Source organism: Notothenia rossii, assembly GCF_949606895.1.
Source record: "Notothenia rossii genome assembly, chromosome: 5".
NCBI lineage: Eukaryota > Metazoa > Chordata > Actinopteri > Perciformes > Nototheniidae > Notothenia > Notothenia rossii.
The window spans coordinates 70,656,539-70,673,015 of record NC_136903.1 but is presented as its reverse complement, the minus strand read 5'-3'; the positions used below and the strand labels follow the sequence as shown (position 1 = coordinate 70,673,015).

Genomic DNA, 16,477 nt, shown 5'->3' with positions numbered 1-16,477 from the left:
TTGAGGTATACCTAGGAGGACAATTACAGGCCTCTCATCTTTTTAAGTGGGAGAACTTGCACAATTGGTGGCTGACTAAATACTTTTTTGCCCCACTGTATTATATGTAAAAAAACGAGCATATAAGGTGTTTCACTTTTTCGATCATACAAATGCAGAACCAGCTTGTTGTTGGGTGTATTTGTAGATCAGCTGTGTATATACAGTCATGGAGCTTAAAAGGGAAAATGGAAAGAAAATTCTGCAACAACCCATCTCGTGGAAGTGATTTATTTATGTTGTCTCATATCAATGCCATCCACAACTAGATCACAGAGTACTCAAGCTGGGAGATACACCCTGAAATCTCAGTAAAAAGTACAGAAGACACACAGTTTGGGAAAGAGCACTTGCTAAAGACAAACATTAATCATTTCACTGTGCTTGCATTTAGAAATGTCAAACCATTTTCTCAAATGAAACAAAAAAAGCCCCAATTGATTTAGTGTCTCATGAAAGGTAACGTTGTAAAATGCACTTTTAAATGTTGTATATTTGCATAGACCTAAGGACACTATGTAAACTTTAATGTCGGAGTGCAAATAGTTTAAAGCCATCTTTAGATAACATAGTACATTTTACTAGGGAAAAATACAATTTAGCAAATATCTAAGTCTGTGTGTGCACAACTGTCAAAATATAAAAAGAAAACAAATATTGAAAGCAAACCTCAATTTATTGCTGATTTATTTAAAAGGTGAAAAACTATTAATAAATAACTGTTAAATGCTGTTATGTATTCAATAATATACTTTTATATTTCTTCGTGTTTCACAGTGATTGTTAGAGTCCTTAGATGCAAGTGGTTTATTTTCCCAAAGTTAACTGCACACTGATAACATTATAATGACAATAGATTTACAAACAATTGCTGAAACATTTAATTTACAGGTTGACCAACTAAATATTTAATTGGCAATTTGATTATAAACATTTTTTAGGAATTTGTCAAACAAAAATGTTCTGGTTACAGTTTGTTAAAGATGTTGGATTTGCTGCTCTTGTTATTTTGAAATCCATGGAAATTAAATATCTTTGGGTTTTAGACTGCTGACGAAGAAAACATTTCAAAAGGTGTCAACTTGGGTTCTTAAAACTTAATGTGAACTTAATCATGAAAAAAATTAACTATTCAAAACTAAATCAATAATGAAATGAATCTCTAGTTAAAGATATTGAAAAAGAAAATGAAATGACACATTTGCTAAAGATTGTTAAGCTCAGAGACTGAATTTTTTTTTTTTCCTGTGCTTTCAATGGTTCATATAGACATTTTTCATATCTGGCTTATGTGATACTCCCGTCATACATTTTTTATGCAACGTATAGCTCAAATATGCTTTTTATTGCACCCACAGTACAGTACGCAGACCTGAGGTTAATTCTCAATAATTTGGGATTTTCAGGATAACACAATTAAAAGGTTAGCTTCATTTAAACGTATACAAAGTTAGAACTATATATACACTAGACTCTGTAAACTATATAACTACTACTATAGACATGCTTGTGACTTTACTAAACTGAAATGTAACTTGTATAAATCATGATAATATTAGAATAATAAGGTTTTTCATATCAGCTTACTGTCTGCTACACTCACGATAGGATAGAAAAATAGTCCTATTAATTGCATAAAAGGTTTAAAGCACCTATTTTTTTTTTAAACAAGTATATTAGGAAGCAATGTCTAATATGCAAAATAGCTCACACACACGCAACACACAACCATCCGAGTACTCTTGCACGTGTATCATCTGAAGACAAACATGCAGATTTCAGGCTTTGCTGGTTAACGAGACTTTGCCCCAATACTGACAGCGGACGGGATTCAAGTGGAGAGGATGTGTCGTGTGCTCATGTGAAAACTCCCTCTCATTCAAATGGTTAGTACTTCATTAAAATAACATACGCGTGTGCTAAACTCAACTCACGTGGCATATATATAATCTAAGAGGTCTGCTAATATTAGTAATGTGTAAGACTAGATTCTAGAGAACCAATCGATGCTGCTAGTGCATAAGCACATAATGTGCAGGCAGCTGTCATCACGTGCTAGAGAAGAAACGAGGCATGATCCTGGACGTGTGTGTGTGTGTGTAGACTTTGTGTTACACCAGAGGGAAATTTCACTACGTTGTACACCTGTCCCAGCCCACAGCCCACTAAGGCCTCTTGCGTAATTACATTAGAAGCTTATCGTATGATATATGGACATGTCTTTGATCATTCTTGCCGACTTTGATTTTGCCGCTTGTGTTAACATGCATATTTGTTATCATAAGGTGGACATTAATATTTTAGCTAACATGATGCCAAAATAACACGCTTTTTCCGACCCTTATAAGAATTCACAGCCCCAATTCTGTAAACAGAAAAAAAAGAAATGTTGGTTGCGGTTGTTTCCGTCCCTTACACACACAGCGACACACACACACACACACACACACACACACACAAGGGTAGGTACATTTCGAGGCTTGTTGGTGTTTTTCCTGACGTCTACTGACCAGACAAAAAGGTTTGAAAGAATAAGACGAAAGATCCAAATAGACTTGGTTTCAAAGTTGCACTATAAAGCTCTGGTGTGGGAACATTTTGGGTTTAAGCTAAGGAATGAACTATTCTCTATACCCCCGTGCCAAATGTTCTATATTAATTTAAGTGCAATTTTGTATGCTGAGCCCGAGAGTCAATTTCATTTTTTTTTTGGGTTGTGTGGTTTTAGTTTATGTTTGAATTCTTAATTCTCAATTTACTCCATTGCTCTTTAAAATGGGATACTTGCATGATTATGCTTTTATATCGTCATTATATAAGTGGCATAAAATGGTCTTAAAATGACAATTATATCAGCGATATCTTGTAAAGCAGCAGTAATTATGGTGACACGCCTACAGGACATGCGGCTGCTGTGTTAGGCGTGACAGAGGTTACCGCTGGACCCACAGCTGGCAGTGATGCCGCAGTTCTTCAGGATGGGGCTGAAATGAGAGGCTGTACCGGTGCCGGCCTCTCTGGGGGGGAAAGGCTTCATGGTGGAGAGGATCAGGGCGAGACAGTCCGCCACATTCTTGTTTGGGGCGCAAGCAAGAGCCGGTGTGTGGCCTGAAGAGGGACAATGGGTAAAGAATGATCATTCAGTACTTCAGAAACAAGGACTGCTTTGGTATTGTATTATATACATATTCCTGCTTACCTTCCTGATCGACAGCCATCACCGCGGCTCCTCTGCCCAATAAGACCTGCACTACAGTGGTCAGGCCTTTCCTTGCTGCTATGTGAAGAGGCCTGCATGAGAATAAAAGACAAGTATTTCATATTTGAAAAAGAATAGCACATGCAGTGCAACTGGGGTCAATGGCAGGCGAGTCAACATTAAAATCATGGACACATTTCCTTTGATGACTTTTTTCATTGTACAAATGTATTTCAGAGAGTAAACATCTGCATCTTGGATGAACAGCTTGCAGCTTTTATGAGGGTAACCTTTAGTACATTATCAGAATGACTGTAAAATTAATTATTTTTCCAATGATGTTTTCCACAAAACACTGTATTACGTACGTTATACTTGACTTCTGAATTTATTCTGGATGATATCCTTTTTCATACATTTAAAAAAAGGTAATTGTTTTCCAATTTTAAAATAACAGGGGGCATGTATAGCACTTCGGGATGACTCACATTTGGAGAGTGTCGTTTGCTGCATTTATGAGGGAAGAGTCGTTGATCTCTCCGAGGATCAACAGGGCACACATCTCATGACCCTGCAGAATGAAACACATTGTACAATATTATTAAACTGCATTATATCACTTTGAACAAACTGCCTGGAATGTTACAGGTTGTCAATGCTGTACATTACGATTACAATTGTATCAGATCTTTTGTTTAATTTGCATTAATTACTAAGTTTCACACCATTGAATGTTATAGCATAACAACACTATAAGCAACTGAAGGGTACGTTCAATTGTACTAAATAAAGAAATGTCAATGAGATTTTTGAAAAGACATTTGATTACATTTTAAACACACATGCAAAATGAATTGTTGTGCCATTTCAAGCATGCAGTGCATCTTTAAGTGTGTGTATGTGACCTTGCTGCAGGCTAAGTGAAGGGCAGTGTTACTATTGACATCCACCAGCGTCAGGTCTGGCTTCGCTTTGTGCAGCAAGAACTCTGAAATGAAGAAAATAAGAAACATTTCACAACAAGCACAGACCTTTCAAACATATAGCAACTTACAATCAGTGCAACAGGAGAACACATTTATATAGTGTTTTAAAAAGGTTCCCAGCAGTGAGGAGGACTGTGAGGGTCAAAACAGTTCACACATGCTAAAAGAAAATATAACAATACCTTTGTCTTTGTACAATCAAGTGCTTGAAAATAAATGACAGTAGAGGGAACATGGATGAAAGAGGGACCTTGAGTATCTCTTGTAGAAAACATTGTGTAGTTTTGTCCTCTCCGTGAGCTGAAAATGGCCCTGATGCGTTTTGAGGTTTATGATACACATTAAGACCACACTCATTTCAATCACATACCAACAGCCTGAGTCTGTCCACAGTCAGCAGCAACCATCACTGCAGAGCATCCACAGAGATCCACAGCGTTGATGTCCGCTCCCTGATCCAGGACCAGCTGGAGCCCGGCAACGTTTCCTGAATGACCAGCCGCATGCAATGGGGTCCTGCATTTAAATAACATGTGACATTAAGGGCTGCAGCTGTCATTCTCATGATCAATACATCTCCAATTATTTATAAATTAACTTATAAACTAAAAAAGTGTCCATCTCAGTTTCAATGTCAAGAGAATGTCTTCAAATGTTTTGCTGTCAGTCAAAAAAAACAAAGACTTTCAGTTTAATATGATATAAAAGAGAAAAAAAGCAAAGCTTGAGACTTAAGAGGCTGAAAAAAGCACTTTCTAACATATTCTGATTCAGGCAAAATACGAAATCTGAATTATCAATACAAGTTCCTCTTAACCAATATTTTCACAAAACAGACCAAATGGAGAGCAATAATCATGTACAGCCCTCACGATTTAGTTGCAAACCGTTGTTTGCAAAATGCATGCCTGAATTGAAAATAAACATTTACAATCATCGTAGACTGACCCATAACGGCAGTGCTGCATTAAATAGATATGTTATGACTAGTAGAGCTCAACCCAGAGCAGAACCCACCTTCCTTTGGCATCGCTAACTTTAACTATTTGAGGGCCAACAGTCTTCACTATCAGTCCAGCAGCAACGTCATGTCCATTTACTCTGTGTGGGAAGAACAGAGGTGTTACATTTTGAAAAAAACACATTCAATGTATTTTCATAAATTCATAAAAAACAAATGTATGAGCATTTATTTGAAATACAGTACTCACAGAGCACAGTGCAATGCAGTGAAGAAATGTCCCTCCTGGTTGCTAAAAAGCTTGTTCTCAAGTAAAATCTGTAAACATCCTTCATGCCCTATAGACAAAGGAAACAAATAGATAAATCATCCATATTCAAATCTATAAAAAGAACGGTGATACAGAAATAGTTATGCTTTTTGCGATGGTCTTTTTAGATAGAACGTTTTTTTTACATGAGTTGTAGTGACCACTAAAAGGCAAAAATTAGACTTTGATTATATTGCATGAGTTGTTTGAGCGTTTGCTCTGATGTCTCACCGTAGTGAGCAGCCCAGTGTGTGGGCGTGTAGCCTCTGAAGTCCAGTATGGAGTCCAGAGGGTCAGCTTTCACAGCAGCTTTCAGCAGAGTCCGGAGCAGCTCTGCGTGGCCGCGGGACGCTACGAGGTGCAGCGGGGTCCTTCCCTGAGAGTCTCTACACAGCGCAGAGGCCCCGTGCTCCAACAGAGCAGAGGCACAGTCCTCACTGCCTAACATCGCCTGCAGCGGGAAGACACAAGATATGAGGGGGAAAGAAGACAAACGACTCTCCAAAGGGGCGTGGCACTTGTTTTTGTTATTAATTGCCATAATAAAATGATAGGACATGTACAGAAGCACAGCAAGTACACCTACAGCTCTGTGTAATGCAGTGAAGCCCTTCTTGTCCGCAGAGTCAGCCTTTGCTCCTTTCTCCAACAGGATGTGGACACAGTCGGTGTGACGTCCCAGAGCTGCAAGCATGAGAGCCGTCCTGCATATGAAACAAATAATCATTATTGTCTGCTGTGAGGAAGTTGGAAAAGAAAATCCCTGGGGAATGTGGTTACTACAACTCATTTGAAATGCACATTATTGTTGTCTCTTCAATTATTTTACACATTACAACTATAGCATGAACAAGGCAAAGGTAATTCAATTCAAGGATAAACTAAATAACTGTATGGTGGACATGAACAAGGAAATACAGACTGCTTTTAAACATTGGGGATGGAAAGAGAGATGCCTGCGCTTCAAACTGTTAATATACTAATAACAATTTTTTTGATTGTGTCACAAAAGTAAACATTGATTGGAATAACCAGATTGCATTATTAGTGTGTAGCTTTCAACTAGAAATACTTTGTTAAAGTTGCAGTCAGCAATTCTAATTCAACACAGTTTGTCAAATTCAGAGAATACCTCGTCACAGACCACTAGCTGTCTGTTCTGTATGCAAACCAAATCTGGTGTTTACACAGTAAACAATCATAATGTATATAAACACTGTATATGTCAGGTGTTTATCTAACTATCCAACGATGACATATTAAAGCAATACATCTTAAGTGACTCACTTTCCCTGTGTATCAGGACTGTCGATGACTTCAGCACTTTGTTCTTCATTGACCAATAACAGCAAACAGTCCATGTGGCCTTCAGCAGCTACACAGGAGGAAACGGTAACATAACAAATCAGATTCACAAAGATTCATCAAACGTAGAAATGTAAATCATTATTTCTTAACTATAAAACATTACTTTTCACTCTCGTTACACACACCTGCAGCATGGAGAGCCGTCCACTTGCGCTTCTGCTCCTTCAGGGAGAAAGAGGCTTGGTGCTTCAGCAGCACCTCCACACACGGGGCAAAGCCTCTCTGAGCGGCCAGGTGGAGGGCCGTCCTGCCTTCAATGTCCCGCACATCCAGACTCACAAGGGTCTCACAAAGCAAACGCAGTGCATCACAGTGACCATAATACGCCTGTGACAGCAGAATGCATAAAACAGTATTGTTAGAGGCTTGTAAACGTAAAGTTTAAAAGTAATAACTGATCTGAGTGCTACTCACAGCTAAGTGCAGAGGACTGACTGGAATATTACTCTCAACCTCTTCTAGACAGTTGAATGAAATCTCCAGGAGCTGCATGAGGGGGACAAGAAGAAACATCTCACACTTAAACTACTGTTGGTTGAGTCTGCAATCACTTAACAATCATTACAAAAATTATCTAAATCAAAGATACCACTGACCAGTTCCAGGTGCTGTTTGTTCCCATAAGCTGCTGCATAGTGGACGGCGCTGTAACCCTTACTGTTCTTCAGAGTTGGGTTTGCCCCGCTGTCAAGCAAGAAATCTAAACACCTAAACACACAGAGCACAAGATTAAGAAAGGTGCTAAGGCAGGCAGACAAAGACAAATGTAAAAAACGATATAGTGTTCATAATACACATTTTTAACTCTGATGTCATTCTTAATTTGTTTTGAAATAATGAAAACTAAGATTTGCTCAGTTACAACATGTCAACACAAATGTTAACATAATTCTAGATACAATAACAATGATATATAATGTGTTATTTTACTTTATGAATACCAATATGTGTGATAGGATACAAATGATGACTTACAGAGAGGCTTCGTGTTCCTTTCCCTCACTGTGTTCAGACTCAGAGTTCGTCTCCCCCCTGTTGAAGGAAAAGATGGATCATTTAAAGACGCACCTAGATGAATTGAGGATTAACAATGAAGAACTCTCCACATGATGTTGTTCTTGCCCCTCTGAGCAAAGTGAGTAAAACATTGAAATGACAGTAAAGGTCCCTCACCCACAAAAGGTGTGTGAAGCGGCGGCGTAGTGCAGGGGGCTGCAGCCCGTCAGGTCCAGCTCATTGACAGCAGCGCCCGCTCTCACAATGGAGATGGTGCACTGGCTGTTCCCGTTAGCTGCAGTGTAGTGCAGAGGAGATCTGCACGGAGCAACAGGGAGACAGACAGCTGTGATATCAGGTAACACCAAAACAGATTTTAAGTTTTAGCAACAGATATTCAGCTATTCTTACCGCCCCAAATGATCCTTTGCATCCAGATCGGCATTGGCACTATTCAACAGCAAGTTCAGACAGTCTACATTTCTGTTGCAAGAGGAAAGAGTAGTCAGTAGTGTTTCAAGCAAATACATGTCAATTTAAAGTGGACCTATCATGCTATATTTGAATAATATAGTGTAGGACCATACCTATATAAGGCATATTTATACTTTTTATTTTTCAAAATACCAAACAGATCATGCATTTTAGCCATTCCTCATTTCGCTCAATTTAACACTGTCTTTGCATGGGCTGATTCTGTGAGAACAGCACCATCTACAGGCCTGGCATATGTACTACAGCGTCTCCAGCGCTTTCGAACGGCAATAGCCTCATCCCAATACCCCTCCTCGACTCCTCTCTTCCCCTCCTCCGGGACTTGACCCGGAAATTGATCAAGACACGCCATTTTGAAGGACGTCCCAATAGCTGAAATGCACACGGAGGAGTCGAGGAGGGTTGAGGGAGGAGGGGTGCGGGAGGAGACGAAAGGGAGGATACACGCGAGCAGACTACGCGGAAGTGTTTTCACTACTCGCGTATAAAAGCCCCGCCCCCACCTTCACAGCTGGTCGATTTCAACAGAGGAAATCAGACAACTGGAAGATGAGTGGAAAAGCGTCACATACATGTATAAGTGCTCACAGCTCCGTGGGAATTATTATGTGCAATTCATTTCTAAAAGGCTTTCAGATTACTATAATTATATTTGTATTTAAATGTAGGCTACATTTTACACCAAAACGGAACACAAAAGCAGGACCAACCATCATACATTGAATTCCTTGACTAACAAGAGAAAGATTAATTCATTTAAATAAATATTTAACAACAAATGGGCCGGTTCTAAAGGGTTATTCAGTTAAGCCCGATGAGAGGGGATACAGCTGTGCACATGTCATCAATAACAGACGTCGTTTAAAAGTGACGTTTGAGTGAACGAGGACATCCCAATTAATACCTGAGGACTCCTCTGTCCTCGCGTTACCTCCTCGTGTCTCTCGCTCGCATCTTACGGAGGCGGAGCTAAGACGCAAGGAAGGGATGAGAGTGAGGGAAAGGAGGAGTCGAGGAGGGGTATTGGGATGAGGCTAAGGTCCGTGGCTGTCTCCTCCTGATTGGTGGAGTTGGCCCAATAGCCGTAGCGCCACTTCTGTGACGTCAGAGAAGTGTTCAAATCTGGATCAGTCTGTATCAGATCCGTTGCAGCCCCTTTTTAAGAGATTTGGGTATGGAGGAAAATGGAGAGGGTTGTGTTTTCTGACACTTGGTGAGTTCCCTGGAACACCGGGGACACATATTCATGTATAAAAGACGTACAAAAGTGCATTTTGCATCATAGGTCACCTTTAAGCAGAGCTAATAGCCAAAAATATACATATAATGTTGGAAAAGACAGACAATAAGATTAGTGTCGGCCATCACTGGGTTTAAACAGAATGAAAAGACATGCAAGCATTTCAAATGTTGATTCAAAATGTAAATATCAGCATAATGAATGAAACTCTGTTTCAGGGGATAGGCTTTATTGTATTGGGACAATGTGAGCATGTCATATATTGATGTTTTTTTTGTATTATCTAATTTTGAGAATAACTATCCCATATTATAAAGAACACAACACTACATGCATAAGGTCACAAAAGGATTTAAAAAGAAAAGCCAAATTCTGGAAAACAAGTCACAATCAAAAAACAGAAGGGACATTTTTTTAACATTTAAAAAAAAGTAACATTTAAAAAAAAAAACTCAAATTCTGAGAAAAAGGCACATTCTAAGAAAAAATGCATTTTTAGAAGAAAAAAAGTCAAATTCTGAGAAAAAAAAAAAGTCTAATTTGAGATGCATTGTGGGAAATGTAGTTTATGGGCAACGTGCTTCTTTAAATCATCATGTAACCGTATAATAAACATATAATATTATTTGCAAGCTCTTGTGGGGCCACAGAAAATGAAGTCACAGGCTGGATTTGGCCCCGGGCCTTGAGTTTGACACCCCTGGTCTAAACTAATGTAAAAGTTTCAAAAATAATTCGATTTATCAGTCTCTGTAACATCATAGCGGTATTCTTTGTGCAAACTAAGCTTCTGTCTGCCACAAATCCTGGCATGTTGACTGTTAATTAGTAAATGTATAGTGTTTGAGAATAATACATAATATCCCAATACTCAAGTGTATTGATATTTTCATACACCCCTAATGTGTGTGTTTGTTGGCTCACCCTCCAGAGGCAGCTGCATGCAGGCAGGTCCTTCCATGGTCGTCTAAGACGTTAATATCATCCCCTGCTGACGGCACTTGAGACGGCATGATGTAAAACTGGCCTGAGCGATACACAACCAACAATAAGACTTTGTTAAGTGGAAACATATTGAGTTGTGTTAGTAATACAAATGAATGAAAAGGAGATGATAAATTAAGGAGTTTATAGACTCAAAGAGATTCTCACCATTGGACAATAACTTTCGACAGCAGTCTGGATATCCGTAGAGCGCTGCCAAATGCAGTGGAAGCATCCCATGAATACCCTGTCTTTGAAGATCATTAAAAATATGATTTAGTATTACATTTTGTATCTGTTGGTTTGGAGCATTAACAGTGAATGTGCAGCTTAATCAGTTACAAAATACAAAATCATGTGTATCAAGCTGTGTAATAATGCTTGTCATAAACAAAACCAAAGACAAACATGGAAGACTCAGGTTTGGCCTTACTGGGTCTTATCAGCACCGTTGGTCAGCAGAGTGCTGATCAGCAGCTCCTGACCATATCTGGCAGCAACATGAAGAGGGGTGTTTCCAAACATATCAGCGCAGTCGATCTCCCCACCTGTGCGAAGAGGAAGATGTGAGTATATCATGGGTTTCATTTGAAGACGTGCTATGATCATTCAAGTTGCAGTATATTGTGAGAGAGAACTGTGATGCTAGGCTTTGTTACCATTTTGGATCAGAATCTGAGAGCCTGTGAAGCGCCCGTGCATTGCGGCCATATGCAGAGGGCTTTTCCCTTCTTTATTCTGTCAACAGAGAATAAGAAAACATGTTTAGTTAAACAAATGGCATATATACTTACAATCTGTACATGTTCATTGAATCCTCTAAACATTGACTAAAATCCAGTATCACTTAACACTTTCTTTGAAGCCCACATTTACTAACATGTACAGTCCTCAACAATCAACTGTAGCAGGACTCTGTGTGCTTTAATATTCCTTCCATTATGGTAAGTTGTCATTGAAAAGTAAAGTGCAGTACATCTTGATATAATGCATGTGTCATCTTAACATTTTTATTGATGCATTAAATGAATTGTGATGCAATTAATTGTATTAAATAATCTATTAAGCATCTTAAGTGATGCAGGTCATGATGCAGTTTTTATTATTTGTAATGCTTATAATGATAATTCATTACAAGCCTCATCTATAATATTTTATGACTGTTAGTATATAAGAAAGTATGTTTATAAGTGTAAGTGGTCTCTCAATTCTATAAAGTCTGACTGAAGCACTCCTTTGTGCACCAGTCAATCCTCACAGTAAATACAGAGCTACATCCCAGATCAAATGCACGCTAAAGGGTCTTTAAGCATGTTTTCTCTCAGTGATTGTGTTGTTAAATGTTTTTTATTTTTCATGTATTGTGTCTTGATATTTGTCCATGTTGATGTTACAAATGGAGCTGCTGTGATGCAAGTCACATTTCAGACTTGATCTGATCAGTAGAGTATTATCGTCGTATCCTAAATAAGAAGCATTTAATATGCATTGTAAATCCCTATAGAACAGTAGTTCACAACCTGGGGGGCGTGCCCCCCTTGGGGAGGCGCCAAAGATCGCAGGGGGGGAGCCAAGCCTCAGATGATTTGAGGCCAAATATCATATTTAGCCTTTTTTTTTCTTTTTTACATAGAATTGTAAGGCAATGCATGATTGTCACTAAAAGCCTTGTCTCTAACATTACAATTAAAAAATAATTGACTAATGAATTTTTATAAAAATTCAAGTTAGTATTAAAGGCATAAAAAGAAAGAAATGTATAATTCTTTCTTTAATAGAAATGTTTCTTCTGCCTGGAAAGTGTCCGAACCAGGCTTGTCTGGATAAGCGCATTTAAAAAAAATAGTCATTGTCCATGCTGGTTTCAGTTGGATTATTTGTCACAGTTGCTCCAATCAGATCGGTCTCCTCCATTTTGTAGATTATTTACGACTTTTGAATCCACTTACTTTGAGCATGTGTTTTTAACAGTTTAATCCCTTTGTGAATTGTTTCTACTGGCACCGTCCTTTAATTTCTTCATACAGCGGGAATCCAAATGAATTAATCCTGAGTCCAATAACCATCAAAGTCACTCCAATAGTGCTCCTTAATTACGCTTTCATCCTCCTTTAACAAAATACTTCACATTCATCCAGATTGTGACAGTAGTTGTAGCATTTTTGAGACTTTTAAACTTTAACTACCGCTGTTTCCCCCCCCCCCCCTTGTGTGTGTGTGTGTGTGTGTGTGTGGGGGGGGGGACGCAACTTCCAACAGGAGTCATTTGGGGGGGCTCTTGGGAAAAAAGGTTGGGAACCCCTGCTATAGAAGATAGAAGTGGTCTCACTACCTGCACGTTGACATCAGCACCGTTGTTAATTAGCAGCTCGAGACACAGCACCCCGCTGGAAGAGGCGGCAGACAGGTGTAGTGGCGTGCTGCCATGGTGGTTGGGCAGATTGATGTTGGCACCACAGTTGACCAGCTCAGAGGCCACAGCGTCCTGCCCCGTGTGACAGGCCATGTGCAGCGCTGTGCTCCCAAAGGTGTTAGGTTCATCAGTCTGAGAGACAGAGAAGGAAAACAATTGATTAGTTGATTAGAAGAAAAAACCCTGGTGATTTGAAAGCACGAGACTATGAAACACTGAAGTGTATTATCAGTGTAAAGTCAAGGGACCAAGAAAGGCCTGGAGGAATCCGTAAAAGGAGGAAAAAATAAGTCTGATTTGAAAGAGTTGGTTTGTTAAAAAAATACACATTTATATAAATGCACTTCACCCCTATGCAGCAGTGTTAAGCACATTTGAAGATATGGTTCTTTACAGAGCATACAGTACTGATATGACTGAGATACTTTACCTCCACCACCAGTCTCAACAGGTATTTGACCATGTCTAACTGTCCACTGGCAGCTGCAGCATGGAGCGGAGTGTAACCGCGTTTGTCCTTGCACGTCACATCCGCACCGTTTGACACAAGAAGCTTCACAACATCCACATGTCCTGAAAGAAAAGCTTAACATTAACCACAAGTCTCTACAATGCACATACATAACACAACACAACACACCATTTTTCCTATTGGCCTGTTTGCAGACTTGGCTTACGAGACATACATGCAAATAAATGTGTGTCTTTCTGTCCAATGTCCCCACTTACCGAGGTACGCAGCCCAGTGAATTGCCTGCCTTTCCTTCTTATCTTTGGCACTCACAGTGGCACCTTTTTTAAGGAGCAAGTTCACCATCTGCAGAAACATAATAAAATGGTTACTACATTACAGTTGCAACAACTAGTCGCAATCAATTAATCAGTTGACGGAATATCTATCCAAAGTCCTTGTTTGCAGCCATTACGATAGCTATCAAACATAGAGGATAGATAGTGACTTGGGACATGGAAAGAAATCAGGAGGAAGACAAACAACTTCACCTCTTCATGGCCGCTGTGCGCTGCGTGATGCAGTGGCGTCCTCCCTGACCTGTCAGCAACATCCATGCTGCACATGTGTGGTATCAGAGCTTCGGCACAGCCTGTGGCCCACTTTGCAGCTGCCATGTGTAAAGGTGTATGCCAGTACTTGTCCTGAGGGTTGACCTTTGCTCCGTGCTTCAGTAACAGTTCAACAGCTTTCTGAGGAGCAACACAAAGAGAACATTTTGTCAAACCAAAATATCTTGTGGTCAAGCCCTTAGAAAAGCCCCTTCTATCCTCTGTATTTTGAAATAATAAAAATGGGGACATACTTCATTTCTAGAGGCTGCTGCTCGATGTAAGGGAGTCAGCAAACCCCGGTCCTTAGCGTTGACTTTTGCACCTGTAACAGACACGAAAACTAAATTAGGTATATATTTTGACAACATTTCAGATCCTCTGTAGTTTACTAGAAAAGGGCAATACAAAAATATGCAAGTGTATGTAGATTCCATTTACTGTGATCTTTTTCAAATTAAGATAAGGTTCTTGTACCAGAAGTAATAAGTAGGTCCATAGTTTGGACATCCCCCGAATAGGCGGCAGCATGAAGGGGTGAGCTTTGTTCTTGGTCCTGAGAAAAAAGAAAAATAAACGTTTTTTAGGTTCTACTTGTATTATGTCTTTCTTGGTATAATCTGAAAAGGTTATCAGTTATTTCTTATTAAACTCTTTCCATATATATTTGTAATCAAAGTTACCTTCTGCATCAAATGTTTCAGTAACAGTTGTTTTTCAAACTCAGCAATAACAGAAACATATATAAGCTTGAATTTAAATTAAAGAAAAGCTATGATGGCAGCCACAAAGGCCACTAGACTACAGCAGAACAATGTGTCATCCTTTAATATAGCCTGCCATTATCAATTGACCCAAAATATGATATATTCTAATTTCACACAACAACAACAATGTTATAGCAGAGTAAATGTGGGACAATATTACCAAAGAATTGACATCTTCATTATGGTCCAATAAAAATTTCACTTCTTCTGTGTTTCGGCTAAAAATAGCCTGGACCAATGGAGACTGAAAGAGAGATGTGACATGATAAACACACCAAAAACACCAGGATACTTTTGACATCACATGCAAATGAGTTGCAGTTCTTCTGCACACTTATTGAATCTCATTCAAAGATACATTCATGGTTTTGCTGAGTTGTAATAAAACTGTTACATGTCGGAGTAAAGAGTAAGTAACAAGCTGTTCTCTGTGCATTTCCTGGGAAAATGTCATTGTCTCGAGAAACAATATTTGATTTGTAATAATGCTTTTCCTGTAAAGATTAGTACATCACGTTCAACTCAAAGCTTTTTTATTGCATTGGGATTTACTGACTGAAGTGAAATACTTGAGTTGTTTCAATCATGCAAAACTCCTACAACTTTTTGCAACTATTATATATGACTTGCCTAGATGTATCTTCCACATATAACGTTTAGCAATCGTATCATACAAGTGAGAAATGTGATTCCATTTAAAGATTAAAATGTTTGTTTGGAAGGGTTTGTACTTCGTGTACCAGTGAGCCCAATGACCTCAATATGTGGTCTGGTTGCATTAAAAAAAAGGTAATTTCGAACATCAAATTAAAACTTAGTCTTGGTCTGCATTGCAAAGATTTTGTATCATTTACTAGCCTCGTAGCAAACTTTGCTCGACATGCTGCTAACATGACTAGCTGTACTGTCTGTGAGAAGTAACGGCACTGTTAGTTATCTAACATTAAGCTTTATTTACTACCTGGTCTTTGATATTTCTTATCTCCATGTCCAAATCACTGTGGAAGCTCCTTCATTGAGACTGGTTGTAAAGTTGACTACATGTCACTCTGTAGCAGCTAGTTAGCCTAGCTTTAGCTAAGTTAGCTGCTGGGATATGTGATGTGTAACGTTAGTTACCCCACAGTAGCCGGAATATCGCGAGAAGAATGAAAGAAACGTGATTTAGAAGCACTTTAATGTCAGGTCAGAACCTATGGTCCGAACATGCAAGGCATCTCTCCCATTACATCCATGATCTGTCCCATTATACATCCATGATCTGTCCTTGTAACAAACTTCATTGTTTTTTGTTAAATTCAAATTATACATAGACACATACACCCTTATAACATAAACTGAACGTACTAACTTATATTTAAAAAGTATGTAGTAAATATACTATAGTTTATAGCATTACTTTTATGTGGTCACTGATTAATTATTATATTATATTATTATTATATTGTTCACCTTACATTTTAAAACGTTTTTAATGTATTTCTTTTTATATTTCATTTCATTTTCCTTTGTACACACTGGTCTTTGACCTGCTGAATGTTGGTTCACAAACTGCTTATTTGCTTTTAACATAATTTACTTTTCATTTCTTTACAAATGTTCTTTTAAATAATACGTTATAAAAAAATGAAATTAACTAATAAATTAAAATTGATTA

At 38.6% G+C, this 16,477-nt stretch overlaps 1 protein-coding gene across 1 annotated transcript; it reads right to left on the bottom strand.

The window, feature by feature from the left end:
* Window positions 1-254: 254 nt before the first annotated feature.
* Window positions 255-15,947, bottom strand: ankrd52b (ankyrin repeat domain 52b). The gene is made up of 28 exons (XM_079685297.1): window positions 15,782-15,947; window positions 14,981-15,064; window positions 14,531-14,609; window positions 14,308-14,378; window positions 13,994-14,194; window positions 13,721-13,808; window positions 13,422-13,564; window positions 12,911-13,123; window positions 11,238-11,316; window positions 11,012-11,126; window positions 10,747-10,829; window positions 10,519-10,621; window positions 8,271-8,342; window positions 8,037-8,177; window positions 7,839-7,895; window positions 7,460-7,571; window positions 7,278-7,349; window positions 6,989-7,190; window positions 6,783-6,870; window positions 6,082-6,199; window positions 5,727-5,946; window positions 5,436-5,523; window positions 5,242-5,325; window positions 4,595-4,740; window positions 4,144-4,226; window positions 3,727-3,809; window positions 3,239-3,330; window positions 255-3,147 (listed from the first exon to the last, which is right to left on the bottom strand). The coding sequence occupies exons 1-28, from the start codon at window positions 15,806-15,808 to the stop codon at window positions 2,957-2,959; spliced, it is 3,135 nt and encodes a 1,044-aa protein (XP_079541423.1). The 5' UTR covers window positions 15,809-15,947; the 3' UTR covers window positions 255-2,956.
* Window positions 15,948-16,477: the final 530 nt, after the last annotated feature.

Coding starts and splice junctions, on each gene's coding strand:
- ankrd52b (XM_079685297.1), bottom strand. CDS start 15,808: ATGGAGATAAGAAATATCAAAGACCAG. Junction 10,830..11,011: donor AACGGTGCTGATAAGACCCA/GTAAGGCCAAAC, acceptor TGATCTTCAAAG/ACAGGGTATTCATGGGATGC. Junction 5,947..6,081: donor TCACTGCATTACACAGAGCT/GTAGGTGTACTT, acceptor TTCCCGCTGCAG/GCGATGTTAGGCAGTGAGGA.